The 13,310-nt window shown below is 41.4% G+C and overlaps 1 protein-coding gene across 3 annotated transcripts in view; it reads right to left on the bottom strand.

Moving 5' to 3' along the window:
- SENP2 (SUMO specific peptidase 2) overlaps nt 1–13,310 on the bottom strand; it is a 44,131-nt gene that overhangs the window by 13,252 nt on the left and 17,569 nt on the right. For all 3 annotated transcript variants that reach the window (XM_050780246.1, XM_050780247.1, XM_050780248.1), the window contains 6 exons: nt 10,449–10,617; nt 7,274–7,377; nt 4,540–4,634; nt 3,609–3,660; nt 2,875–2,938; nt 1,517–1,690 (listed from right to left, as the gene is read on the bottom strand). In XM_050780246.1, coding sequence (XP_050636203.1) covers nt 1,517–1,690; nt 2,875–2,938; nt 3,609–3,660; nt 4,540–4,634; nt 7,274–7,377; nt 10,449–10,617 — 658 coding nt within the window. The remainder of the gene's footprint in view (nt 1–1,516; nt 1,691–2,874; nt 2,939–3,608; nt 3,661–4,539; nt 4,635–7,273; nt 7,378–10,448; nt 10,618–13,310) is intronic.

The following is a 13,310-nucleotide window of genomic DNA, read 5'->3' as shown; positions in this document are numbered from 1 at the left end:
CCTGACCTCAAGTGATCTGCCTGCCTCAGCCTCCCAAAGTGCTGGGATTACAGGCGTGAGCCACTGCACCCATTCTCTCCTTTAAACTTTTAAAACATCAAAATAGGCTGGGTGCGATGGCTCACGCCTGTAATCCCAGCACTTCGGGAACCCAAGACGGGTGGATCATGAGGTCAGCCTGGCCAGCATGGTGAAACCCCGTCTCTACTAAAAAGACAGAAATTAGCTGGGCATGGTGGCATGCACCTATAGTCCCAGCTACTCAGGAGGTTGAGGCAGAAGAATCACCTGAACCTGGGAGGCAGAGGTTGCAGTAAGCTGAGATCGTGCCGCTGCACTCCAGCCTGGCGACAGAGCGAGACTCCATCTTAAAAATAAGTAAATAAAACATCAAAATAAGATTAGGACATCTAAGGGGTTATACCATCCTTTTTGACATGAAGAGAATAAGCAAACAGGCAGAAACTTGGAAACCAGGCAGCAATTTAGCAATTGACTCCTTATGGAATAAATGGCTTCATCATACTAAAGAATTATGCAGATAAATGCATTATTTAGAATACAAAACTAAATCCATTAACCCAATAGAAATTATTTTCCTCTAGGCCCGGGGCAGGGACTCGCGCCTATAATCCCAGCACATTGGCAGGCTGAGGTGGGTAAATCACCTAAGGTCAGGAGTTCGAGACCTGCCTGGCCAACACGGTGAAACCCAGTCTCTACTTAAAATACAAAAATTAGCTGGGCGTGGTGGCAGGTGCCTGTAATCCCAGCCACTTAGGAGGCTGAGCATGGAGAATCACCTGAACCCAGGAGGCAGAGGTTGCAGTGAGCCAAGATCACGCCATTGCACTCCAGCCTGGGCAACAAGAGTGAAACTCCATCTCAAAAAAAAAAAAAAAAAAGAAGAAATTATTTTCTTCTAAATATATGCCTCCTCCCCCAGTACACAGCTTCACTATTTTATGGATCTCTCTCTCTCTCCACCTGCATGCCCAATATAACAGTAAGTATTCAAGAGATTTGCCTACTAGGGCAACATTGTAGAGGAAGCCAAGATGTGGCACATCTTTAAGAATTTTAACTACCTTCATTCTTCATGTTCTGTAAGTTTTTATTATTTTCAAATGCAATAATCAGCAAAAGGGGCATTTTAGTAAACTGTAACCACTTTTTTAAAAAATGCAATGAACTTATTCCTAATGCCAAACCCATACTATATAACTCAACATATTTGAAGGTTAGAATTTACAAAGAATCTGTTGTATTCCAAGATATGAGATGATTGTGTTGACTCACATTTGCTAAATATCAATCTGATCCCTTAGGCCACTAATGATCATGACTCACTAAAGATCAATGTAGTCAAAGTGAATAAACAGACTATGGACCTGATTTGTTTTCATACATTCATCTCTAGTCTGGAGAAAGTCCTCAAAACAAAATATTCAAGTTTAGAATAACTGAGGTTATTTAAAGACATGCCTCTTTTTAGGATCAATACAAAGAACAATACCTCTGTGAGTTCAAGGAGATCGTCCGTTCTTCTGTCCCTCTCTTTGCCTGAGCAATTCTTTTCCTTTGTCTCAATTGACACTTTCCTCCTGAGTAAGCCATTGCTTCCACTGCCCAGGCGGAGTCGGGCCGACACTTCTTCTGATAGGTCGGGCTCCAGTTGGTATCCCCTCCTCTGATCAAAAAAGTATCTAAATTCTACTGACATGTTTGATACTTGCAAATATAAACACGGATTACACATGAAATATAAAACTGCCACTAATGTGAAAGAAAAGAGAATTAGCAAATCCCCCAAGTGAGTAGATTTACCATATCTGTCTGTCCCTGCAAGGGGGAACAAAAAAAGCTCCAGACCTAGGCCTCACAGGACCCTCAGTTACAAACCATGAAACAGAACACTCACCACCTTCCCTGGAAGTAGCAAGAAAAGTATTTTCAGTTCTCCTATCACAATTAAAAACAGTATGTTTAAAAGATATTATGAAAGTTTTAAACAGCAAAAAATATGACCCACAATCCCATCACTCAGAATAAATCCCTACTATCTTTACCGTAACTAAACTTGGTTCTAGTTCATCCTTGTAAAAAGTCATTTTATATGACAGAAAATGCACAAAACATTAACATACCACTTACTTCATTTTTGTAAAATGAACAACTATATAACCACAATTGTGGTAAACAAATAGAATTCTGCCAGCACCCCAGAACATATCATCTCTTTCCAGAGATGTATGACTTTTAAGAAATTCTCCCTAAGAAGCCATAAAATGTAGGTAATGTGTTGGTATGGAGGCAGGTTGGTCTCTCATAAACAAAGGTGGCTACTGTAGAGGCAAAACTCCAACAACTCAGAAGGCAGAAAAAAGTTGTGTATTTTCAATGTTTCCTGTTGCTTTGTTGCCTTTTTTTTTTTTTTTTTTTTTTTTTGGAGACAGAGTCTCACTGTGTCACCCAGGCTGGAGTGCAGTGGTGTGATCACAGCCCACTGCAGCCTTGACCTCTTGGGCTCAAGCGATCCTCCCACCTTAGCTTCCCGAGTAGCTGGGACTACAGATGTGCCACCATGCCTGGCTAAGTTTTAAATTTTTTTGTGGAGACAGTCTCACTATGTTGCCCAGGCTGGTCTCAAACTCCTGGGCTCAAGTGATCCTTCTGCCTTGGCCTCCCAAAGTTCTGGTATTACAGGTATGAGCCACTGTGCCTGGCTGGCTTGCTGCTTTTTTAAAGAAAAACAACAGAATTAACAATCAAAGTAACACACATATATATATGCTTTTTCTTGCTTTTCATGGGCACCAAAACATAAGTTATGTAAGAACACAGATATCAAATGTAACGGGGATTTTCACTTACACTTTCATTTTCAAATCTAATTCCGATCATCTTCTCCGTATCAGAAATTTTCCCCTTTGAACACCTAAGGAAACAAATTGAGAGATGACAGACTTCTGCTAGATGACTTACATCCTAGTTTTAGAAATAAGATTTCATAATTTGTAAATAAAAATTGCCTTGAGTTTATACAATACTCTAAACCAAGAGTCGACAAACTTTTCTGAAAAGGAACAGACGGTATTTTAGGCTTTGCAGGTTTTATGGTCTTGGGCACATCGTGGCAACTCTGCCACTGTAATTTAAAAGCAGCCATAGATAGTGTGTAAATGAATTCGCATGTTCCAATAGAAATTTACTATACAAAAATAGGTAAGTAGACCAGATTTGGCCCATGGGCCATAGTTTACAAACTCTGCTGTAAACCATCATCCCAAAATCCTAAAGCATGCAGAGCTGCCTTTACTGTTCCTATCCTAAAAACACTGATCACTAGACATCCCCACACCAACCAAACTCCCATCTAAGAAGCATGTGTTTCTCCCAACCACTGATGCCTGAGAGATAAAGGGCACCCCCCAACCCACCAGGCTAGGGTGGGCATCTGACACAAGAGCTAGCTACCTATCTACCTAAATATGCTGACCAACTACCAGAACTCAAAAGAGTTCACAGTTCCTCAGAACTGCTTACTCATAAATATGGCTTAGAAAATAAGAAAATATATATTAAAAGAATGAACTGAATATACGTACCTCTTTTCACTTCTCAATGAACATAGAGGTCCCTTTGTTTCAACAAGTCTATCTGTGAGGATGGTAAAGAAAAGATTAAATGTTTCCTTCATTAATGAATAATATAGTTAGAATTTCAGGTTACAGAGTTTCCACAATGTCAAGACATTCCTATACATTGAAATGCTACAGTGAATTCCAAAGACACTAGCCTCCCTATACACTAAGTTGCCTAAAAAAATGCATACATATCTTTGCTACATATCTTTGTTGTTTAAATATAATCTTTACTATAAACTGAGTGATATCTGCTCATTTGGTAAGCTGTCATTTAGTGGACAGTAAGTGGAGAAATATAAGGAAATTGTTATATAGGGAATATAATAAAATTTCAGCTCACAAAAGAGTTGCTACTATCTAGCAGCTTAAGGATAATTATCCAGAGCCATGTTATGAATCTACTTCACCTTGAAACAGCTGTTCTACTAAACTCCTAGATAAGCCCCAGTCAATGCTGTGAGGTTTTTTTGTTTTTGTTTTTTTGAGACAGAGTCTCGCTGTCGCCCAGGCTGGAGTGCAGTGGTGTGATCTTGGCTCACTGCAACATCCACCTCCCAGGTTCAGGCGATTCTACTGCCTCAGCCTCCCAAGTAGCTGGGATTACAGGCAAGTGTCACCATGCCTGGCTAAGTTTTGTATTTTTAGTAGAGATGGGGTTTTACCATGTTGTCCAGGCTGGTCTTGAACTCCTGACCTCAGGTGATCCACCTGCCTTGGCCTCCCAAAGTGCTGGGATTACAGGCGTGAGCCACCACGCCTGGCCCAACGCCGTGAGATTTGACAGTATTTTGGTACACCATCTACACTTGAATGTCAATTTTCTACCTCATATGAACACTGTAACATGAAATAAGGTCAATATATTAAGACAAGGCTAAATCTAGGAACTCACATTGTTTTGGAACAAACTGAGTTGTTTTGACTCCGTGATTTTGCTCTTCCCCCCAGCCTTTGGTCTTTAATGTGTCCATCTGACTTCTTTGAGAACTTAGAAACACAAAAAGTGAGGGAGATCAGATACAAAAGCAAAGTGTATCATTAATATGCATTATCTCTGTCCAGCAAGCTTCTCCAAATAGGGGTGATTGACTACCCAATTATATCAAATTACAACAGAAAGGAAACAACTACATGGGACTAGGATAAAAGGAGTCTAATCCTGATTCTAATAATATTTCAGCCAAGTTACCTGAACTCCAGTTTCTCTATTTGTAAAATCAGAGGTTCTGAATCCCCAGTGACGCATTAACCAAAAAATCTCAGTGTGACAAAACACAGATTAAAAGATAAAAAACTTTTTAAGCTATATATTTAAATCGATCCTGAAACAATACATTAAAAGCAAGAACTCAGCCAGGCGTGGTGGCTCACGCCTGTAATCCCAGCACTTTGGGAGGCCGAGGCGGGCGGATCACGAGGTCAGGAGTTCGAGACCAGCCTGACCAACATGCTGAAACCCTGTCTCTACTAAAAACAAACAAAAAAAATTAGCTGGGCATGGTGGCACGCGCCTGTAATCCCAGCTACTCAGGGGGCTGAGGCAGGAGAATTGCTTGAACCCGAGAGGCAGAGGTTGCAGTGAGCGGAGATGGAGCCACTGCACTCCAGCCTGGGTGACAGAGGGAGACCCCATCTCAAAAAATAAAAAATTTAAAATTTAAAAAATAGAAAAAAATAAAAGCAAGAACTCTTTTTTTTGTTTTTTGTTTTTGAGATGGAGTCTCACACTGTCACCCAGGCTGGAGTGCAGTGATATGATCTCGGCTCACTGAAATCTCCACCTCCTGGGTTCAAGCAATTCTCCTGCCTCAGCCTCCCAAATAACTGGGATTACTGGCGCCCACCACTACACCTGGTTAATTTTTGTATTTTTAGTAGAGATGGAGTTTCGCCATGTTGGTCAGGCTGGTCTCGAAGTCCTGACCTCCAGTGACCCACCGGTCTCAGTCTCCCAAAGCGCTGGGATTACAGGTGTGAGCCATCGCGCCCGGCCAAAAGCAGGAACTTTCAAAAGCATAAATAGTTTGAGGGTTTCGCCAACATGACAAAGCCAAGAGATCATTAAACATACTGCTGCTTCCAACATGTGGCTGCTCAAAATGGAGAAAATACTGACATTCTGACTAAATCTAAAGAATTTTTTTAAAAGTTCACAACTGATTATTCTCAAATAATCTGTTATTTCTGCATTCAAAAGCTAGATAGTAGGCCGGGTGTGGTGGCTCACGCCTGTAATCCCAGCACTCTGGGAAGCTGAGGCGGGCGGATCACCTGAGGTCAGGTGTTCGAGACCGGTCTGGCCAACATGGCGAAACCCCGTTTCTACCAAAAATACAAAAAATTAGCTGGGTATGGTGGCGGACGCCTGTAATTCCAGCTACTCAGGAGGCTGAGGCAGGAGAATTACTTGAACCCAGGAGGCGGAGGTTGCAGTGAGCCGAGATTGCATCATTGCACTCCAGCCTGGGCAACAAGAGTGAAACTCCGGCCAGGCACGGTGGCTCATGCCTGTAATCCAGTACTATGGGAGGCCGAGGCGAGCAGATCATGAGGTCAGGAGTTCAAGACCAGTCTGACCAACATGGTGAAACCCCCATCTCCACTAAAAATACAAAAAATTAGCCAGGCATAGTGGTGCGCGCCGGTAATCCCAGCTACTAAGGAGGCTGAGGCAGGAGAATCGCTTGAACCTGGGAGGTGGAGGTTACAGTGAGCTAAGATCATGCCATTGCACTCCAGCCTGGGTGACACAGCGAGACTCCATCTCAAAAGAAAAAAGAAAAAAAAAAGAGTGAAACTCTATCTCAAAAAAAAAAAAAAAAAGCTAGATAGTATTGCGTGACTTTTTAACCTTCAATTTGCTATTTATATAATTTCTGGGATCCCTGTGTTTTCTCACACCACTTGTTAGAATTACCCAGTGTACCTCAGTCCTAAGCTCACACATTTTTTGTCCTCCTTTCATAGGCAAATACAAGGCCAGATATCACTTCCCTCTGTCACTCTCATCTATTAATATTTGCTCAAATCATTAGAGTATTTAATTAACAAGCTGTATTATAAGGAAAATTCTTATGACCTGGGAGACTTTAGTCTTGCCTCTAGCGGGTTTCCAAATGTGCTAAGCTTCAATCTCTACGCTGCCACAGGGACTAGGTGTGTCTCATGGGGTGGGGGTGAGGCGGGGGAAGGAAAAAAGACAAAAAGAAAGACTGTGAGGAGGTGAAGGAGGAAGGAAGGAAGGGAGATGGGAGAAATGGAGAGATGGGCAGGAGCAGGGTGGGGAAGGGAGGCAGAGAGAGAGATTGTGGGAAATGTATGCTGGGAAGGTTGAAGAAACTCTCTGCCTCCTGGGAGACCTACTTCAACCAGTGATCTACTTTTTTATATAAGAGTTTAAAGTAAAAGTTTACTTCAACAAAGGGTCCTAAAGGTAACATAAAATTTTACTTTGCAAACCACTGTTATATATTATCCATTACTAGATAAATATCCAGGCAAATGACAGGGCTAGTTCTCTCAGGTTTAACCTCTTCTTTCAATAAAGCCCTTCCCACCAATACTTTCTCCAAAAACAAACCAAAAAAAGATGCCTAGCAAAACATTATCTATTAGCTCATTGTTACCTGTGATAACCTGAAGTTACAGGACAGACAGAGTTTCCATGACCACTTTCTTTAAGTCGTTCCAATAACCTTCGGTACTTCTCCCTTTCCTCTTTTTGAACACCCTAAATAAAAGAAAGCATGTTAGATAAGTACCAGCACATTAAATTTATAATTAAAAGGCCAAATGTAACCCATAGATGTGTTTTATTTGCCAGCACTGTGTTTTTAATATTTCTTTGAATTAATTACTAACTTTATACATTTTTTAAAAATAAAAAAATCTGGCCTCCTTCAATCAACTGAATCCACAATCTATAGCTATGTAGGGCTATCCCATTTAGATGAGCCACTGCTCTCCAGGCCACTTTATTCATGTTATCTGCTAAATTCTGATGGCATCTAGGTTTTTGACAGAACTGGGTTGAACAGAATTAGGTTAACTACAAAAAAACTCAGCAGAAATCATCCACTTGCATAACGAGAACATGCAGCTTCCAAAATGAATTGGCCTCACCAACATCACCAGTAACCCCTATGGCTACATTCAACAGACACTTTTCCAGTCCTTATGTTACTTGATCTTTCTTCAGCATCTCACCCTGCTGACCTGCCTTGCCTTCCTAGACAATAAGTTCTTCTGATTCTTTTTTTCTGTCTCCACTGCAGATTATTCCTTCTGCCTACATCATACTGATGGTTTTGCCCATATCTCTTCTTGCACTACATTCCTTCCCTGAATAATCTCATCAGGTCCCTTGATTTAAATAGCAGCAATAGGTTAAAGATTCAGAAATGTGTCTCCTCCTCAAAATTCCCATCACCTATATCCATGAGCTTCCAGGAGAGGTTTTCTTGTGGGTTTCACAGGGAGTTTAAACAACATCCAAAACTGGAGTCATCATCTTCCCCGTAAACATAGGGTTATCTTGGTAAGTGACACATAGTGACTCCAAAACTGAAATCTGGGACTCAGACCCTTCTATGTACTTTATATCACACTTAATCAACAGATACGTCCTTGCTAATACTACTTACCAATATTTCTAGAGTGTATCTTCTGCATATTCCCCTGTAGATATTTGCTCAGACCCATTTCTGACTTCTCATCTAAGAGACTGAAATATTTAATACATCATCTTTTTTTTTTTTTTTTTTTTTGAGACAGAGTCTCGCTTTGTCACCCAGGCTGGAGTGCAGTGGCGCGATTTCAGCTCACTGCAAGCTCCGCTTCCCGCGTTCACGCCATTCTCCTGCCTCAGCCTCCAGAGTAGCTGGGACTACAGGCGCCCACCACCACGCCCGGCTAATTTTTTGTATTTTTAGTAGAGACAGGGTTTTACCATGTTAGCCAGGATGGTCTCGATCTCCTGACCTCGTGATCCGCCCACCTCGGCCTCCCAAAGTGCTGGGATTACAGGCTAAGCCACCGCGCCTGGCCTTTAATACATCATCTTAAAACCCCTTTCAGGGCTATGGTTCATTCCCCTCTCTCTGCCTGCTCATCAAATAGCAACTATTTATGTATAAGCTCTTAGAGGGCAGGAACCGCATTTCATTTAATCTTGAATTGCTAGCACAGTACAACTAGCACAGTACCTGGGACCCAAATAAATATTTCTTTGATGAACTAAATTAAACAAGTGACTCAGAAAACTAGCTGGCAAGTGAAATAGCAGATGGTCCTAGGGAGTGCCAGATACAGGAATAATTCTAAATTTTCCTGGAATAAAGGAAAACCTCAAAAGGAAAGTAAAAAGATTGACTCTTCACCATGCTGAGTGCTCTGAAAGGTGAAGGAAAAAGCAGAGATGCACACCATTTACTTCCCTTCCTTAGTCACAGTTATTAAAGTTTATAAAAAGAAACAAGTTAGGGCTGGGCACGGTGGCTCACGCCTGTAATTCCAGCACTCTGGGAGGCTGACACTGGAGGATCGCTTGAGCCCAGGAGTTTGAAACCAGCCTAGGCAACATAGTGATATCCCATCTCTCTCTATAAAAAAAAAACTTGGTAATTTTTTTTAAAAAAAGCAAGTTAGACTAATTCAGGTACCCAAAAAGAATCTAATCTTGGCTAGGTGCAGTGGCTCATGCCTGTTATCCCAGCACTTTGGGAGGCTGAGGTTGGTGGATCACCTGAGGTCAGGAGTTCGAGACCAGCCTGGACAACATGGTGAAACCTTATCTCTACTACAAATACAAAAGATTAGCTGGGCGTGGTGGCACATGCCTGTAATCCCAGCTACTTGGGAGGCTGAGGCAGGAGAATCACTTGAACCTGGGAGGTGGAGGGTGCAGAGAGCCAAGATAGTGCCATTGCACTCCAGCCTGGGCAACAATAGCGAAACTCTGTCTCAAAAAAAAAAAAAGGATCTAATCTTATCTCTTCCTAATATGACTCTTTTTTCTTCCCTATAATAAAAATAACTATATCTAAAACTTGACTAAATTATAGGTATCTAGAATATCTATAGAAGAATACATATAGGTATCAGAGGTTACTTGCCAAGAAGTAAACATGGTGGTGGAAGCCAGGTATGGAAGGGAGTCTGAGAAACTTAGTCACTGTACATACTTTAGTACCCTTTGAAATATATGACATGTGCTGGAACATGGGAGACAGAGGTTACAGTGAGCCAAGACTGCACCACTGCACCCAGCATGGGTGATAGAGTCTCACTCTGTCTCAAAAAAAAAAAAAAAAAGGAAAAAAGAAATATATAACATAGTAGATATATTATTTGCTCCCAAAAATATTCATTAAAAATTATTTTTAGTCTTCTAATTTTTATTACTCAAAAAAGTTTCATTTTTAAATTTAGCTGTCTGACTGTGTGTCTGTGTCTTCAGCACTTTCACAACGATTTTCTGCTCCTTGATAAGCAACATGCTTGATCCTGTCACAGACTCATTGAGCACACATGGCCACTATAGGCCCTGCTAATGTGATCTGGACAATCTCATAAGAACTTTAGGTCTCATAGCATGAACCCCTCAAAGTCTGCCTGGGCACAAGCTGCATGCAGATTTTTGGTGCATCTGGGTTTGAGACAGCCTCATTTTGTTAAAGGCTGTATTGTAGGAAAACCTACAATGGTATGTCAAACTTTGAACCATTCTGAGTGTCTCTAGGCAGCATCTTTGGGAAGAGCTGTAAAATTTTTTTTTAAACAAATCAAGCTAAAAAGGCTTACCTCCTCCACAGTACAATGGGGACGCCTCAGACCCTTGCCACTCTCTTCAGAAATCATCTCTGTTACAGCCTGTTCCTGAGGTTTCCACATTAAAGAACTCTCTGGATTACCTTTGCTATGGCGACGGCCACCTGGTCTTCTATTATAGCCTTCTGAGTTCAAAGTAAAGCTGAGCAACAGAAAAAAAGAAGAAAAAAGTGTCATCATGCTGCTTAAATTGCTGGAATCTAAGCTCTAGACCATCCTGTGATTAAGTTGCTTTAGGTGAAGCTTACTCCTGGCAAGTCAGACAAGTACAATTATGCAAAAGTTAGATCTATCCCTAGAGCACAGGGCACCCCAGCATTCCACTATGGAATGTCTGTTTCTAAACTAGAACTGCCACACAAAGAAAGCCTCTGCCTTCCTTTTCATGCCCATTTCCAACCCCAACTCTAGATTTAGCTCCCCTATTGCACATACCCCTTCTGATAACTGCATTTTTCCTTTAGTCACCTGGAACCACTGAAATTCATTATTGGTGTGATTTATTTAATGTCTATATGCCACACTAAACTTTTAAATTCCATGAAAAGAGCTTACATCCTTTCACCACTGTATCTTAGTACAGGGTCTAAGCCAAAAGGCCCTCAATGAATATCTGCCAAATGCTAAATTAATAAATGCTGAAAGAACTGAAGCCTGGAATTTGCACCCAGTCACAGTTGCTGGTGACAAAATCTGCCTTTCCTGCCATTACCAACAATGTGACAAACTGACATCATGCCCTTCTTTCCTTGGGTGACACTTTTGAAATGAATACCACTTATGTGGTGTTTAAAAAAAAAAAAAAGGCATAATCTAAAACAAATCATCAGTAAATATCAGACAAAATTAAAATATTAATGCCAATGAACACAAAGAAAGGGCAAGGAGTTGTTGCAGAATAAAGTAGATCAAAGAGACATGAAAACTATGTGCAATACACAATCCTGCACTGGATCCTGTATTAGGAAAAAGAAAAAGCTGTAAGAGAAAAATTTAAATAAGACCTGTAGATTACATAATAGTATTATATCTATGTTAATTTCCTGATGTTGGTAATCCATGATCATGTAAGTGAATGCCCTTATTCTTTTTTTTTTTTGAGACGGAGTCTTGCTCTGTCGCCCAGGCTGGAGTGTAGTGGCACAATCTCGGCTCACTGCAACCTCTGCCTCCTGGGTTCACACCATTCTCCTGCCTCAGCCTCCCGAGTAGCTGGGACTATAGGCGCCCGCCACTACGCCCAGCTAATTTTTTGTATTCTTTAGTAGAGACGGGGTTTCACTGTGTTAGCCAGGATGGTCTTGATCTCCTGACCTCGTGATTCACCCGCCTCGGCCTCCCAAAGTGCTGGGATTACAGGCGTGAGCCACCGCACCCGGCTTTTTTTTTTTTTTTTTTTAAAGACGAAGTCTTGCTCTTGTCCCCCAGGCTGGAGTGCAATGGTGTGATCTCAGCTCATTGCAACCTCTGCCTCCCAGGTTCAAGCAATTGTCCTGCCTCAGTCTCCCGAGTAGCTACGACTATAGGTGCCTGCCACCACGCCTGGCTAATTTTTTGTATTTTAAGTAGAGATGGGGTTTCACCACGTTGGCCAGGCTGGTCTCAAACTCCTGACCTCAGGTGATCCGCCCTCCTTGGCCTCCCAAAGTGCTGGAATTACAGGCGTGACCCACCGCACCCAGCCTTGAATGCCCTTATTCTTAAGAAATAAACAGACTCAGCCAGGCGCAGTGGCTCAGTGAGCCTAGATCACACCACTGCACTCCAGTCTGGGCGACAGGGCGAGACTCCTTCTCAAAAAAAAAAACCAAAAACCAAAAAAAAAACAAAAAGCATGGAGCAAAAACTAACAAAGCTGAAGGAGAAATAGACAAATCCACAATTTTGGTAGAAAACTCAATTCCTGACTTATCAATCAATAAAAAAGTCGGCAGAAAAATCACTAACACCTGGAAAACATTATCAACCAACCTGACCTGACATTTAGGTCACTCTACCCAACAACAGCAGAATATGCATTCTTTTCAAGTGTACATGGAACATCATCCAACTGGACCATACTCTAGGTCATAAAACACACATTAAAAAACTTAAAAGAAATGAAATCATACAAAGCATATTCTCTAACCATAATAGAAGCTAGAAATCAATAACAGAAAGATATCTGCAAAGTCCCAAATATCTGGAAATTAAACAACATATTTCTATTCTTTTAAACCACAGGTCAAAGAGGAAGTAAAACAGAAATTAGAAAATATTTATTTATTTATGTATTTATTTGAGACGGAGTCTCACTGTGTTGCCAGGCTGGAGTGCAGTGGCGCAATCTCGGCTCATTGCAACCTCTGCCTTCTGGGTTCAAGCGATTCTCCTGCCTCAGCCCCTTGAGTAGCTGGGATTATAGGTGCGCAACACCTCGCCCGGCTAGTTTTTTTGTATTTTTAGTAGAGACGGGGTTTCACCATGTTAGCCAGGATGGTGTCGATCTCCTGACCTCGTGATCCACCCGCCTCGGCCTCCCAAAGTGCTGGGATTACAGGCTTGAGCCACCGCGCCTGGCCGAGATCTCTTATAATAACCACAACATAATCACCAAATTCAGGAACTTTTGCAATAGTATAACGTAATATGTAGCCCATATTCAAATATCTCTAAAGCTATTAAAAAATAACCTTCATAGCAATTTTGTCCCATCTAAAATCTAATCCAGGATCTCACATTGCATGCATTTAGTTATCACCTATCTTTGATCTCCTTCAGTCTGAAACAATTTTTCAGCTTTTCTTTATCTTTTTAATGAATACAGACCTATTGTTTTGTAGAATAAACATTAAT

Source organism: Macaca thibetana, chromosome 2 (genome assembly GCF_024542745.1).
Source record: "Macaca thibetana thibetana isolate TM-01 chromosome 2, ASM2454274v1, whole genome shotgun sequence".
NCBI lineage: Eukaryota > Metazoa > Chordata > Mammalia > Primates > Cercopithecidae > Macaca > Macaca thibetana.
The sequence above is the reverse complement of the archived record's forward strand: the minus strand, read 5'-3'. Positions and strand labels throughout refer to the sequence as shown.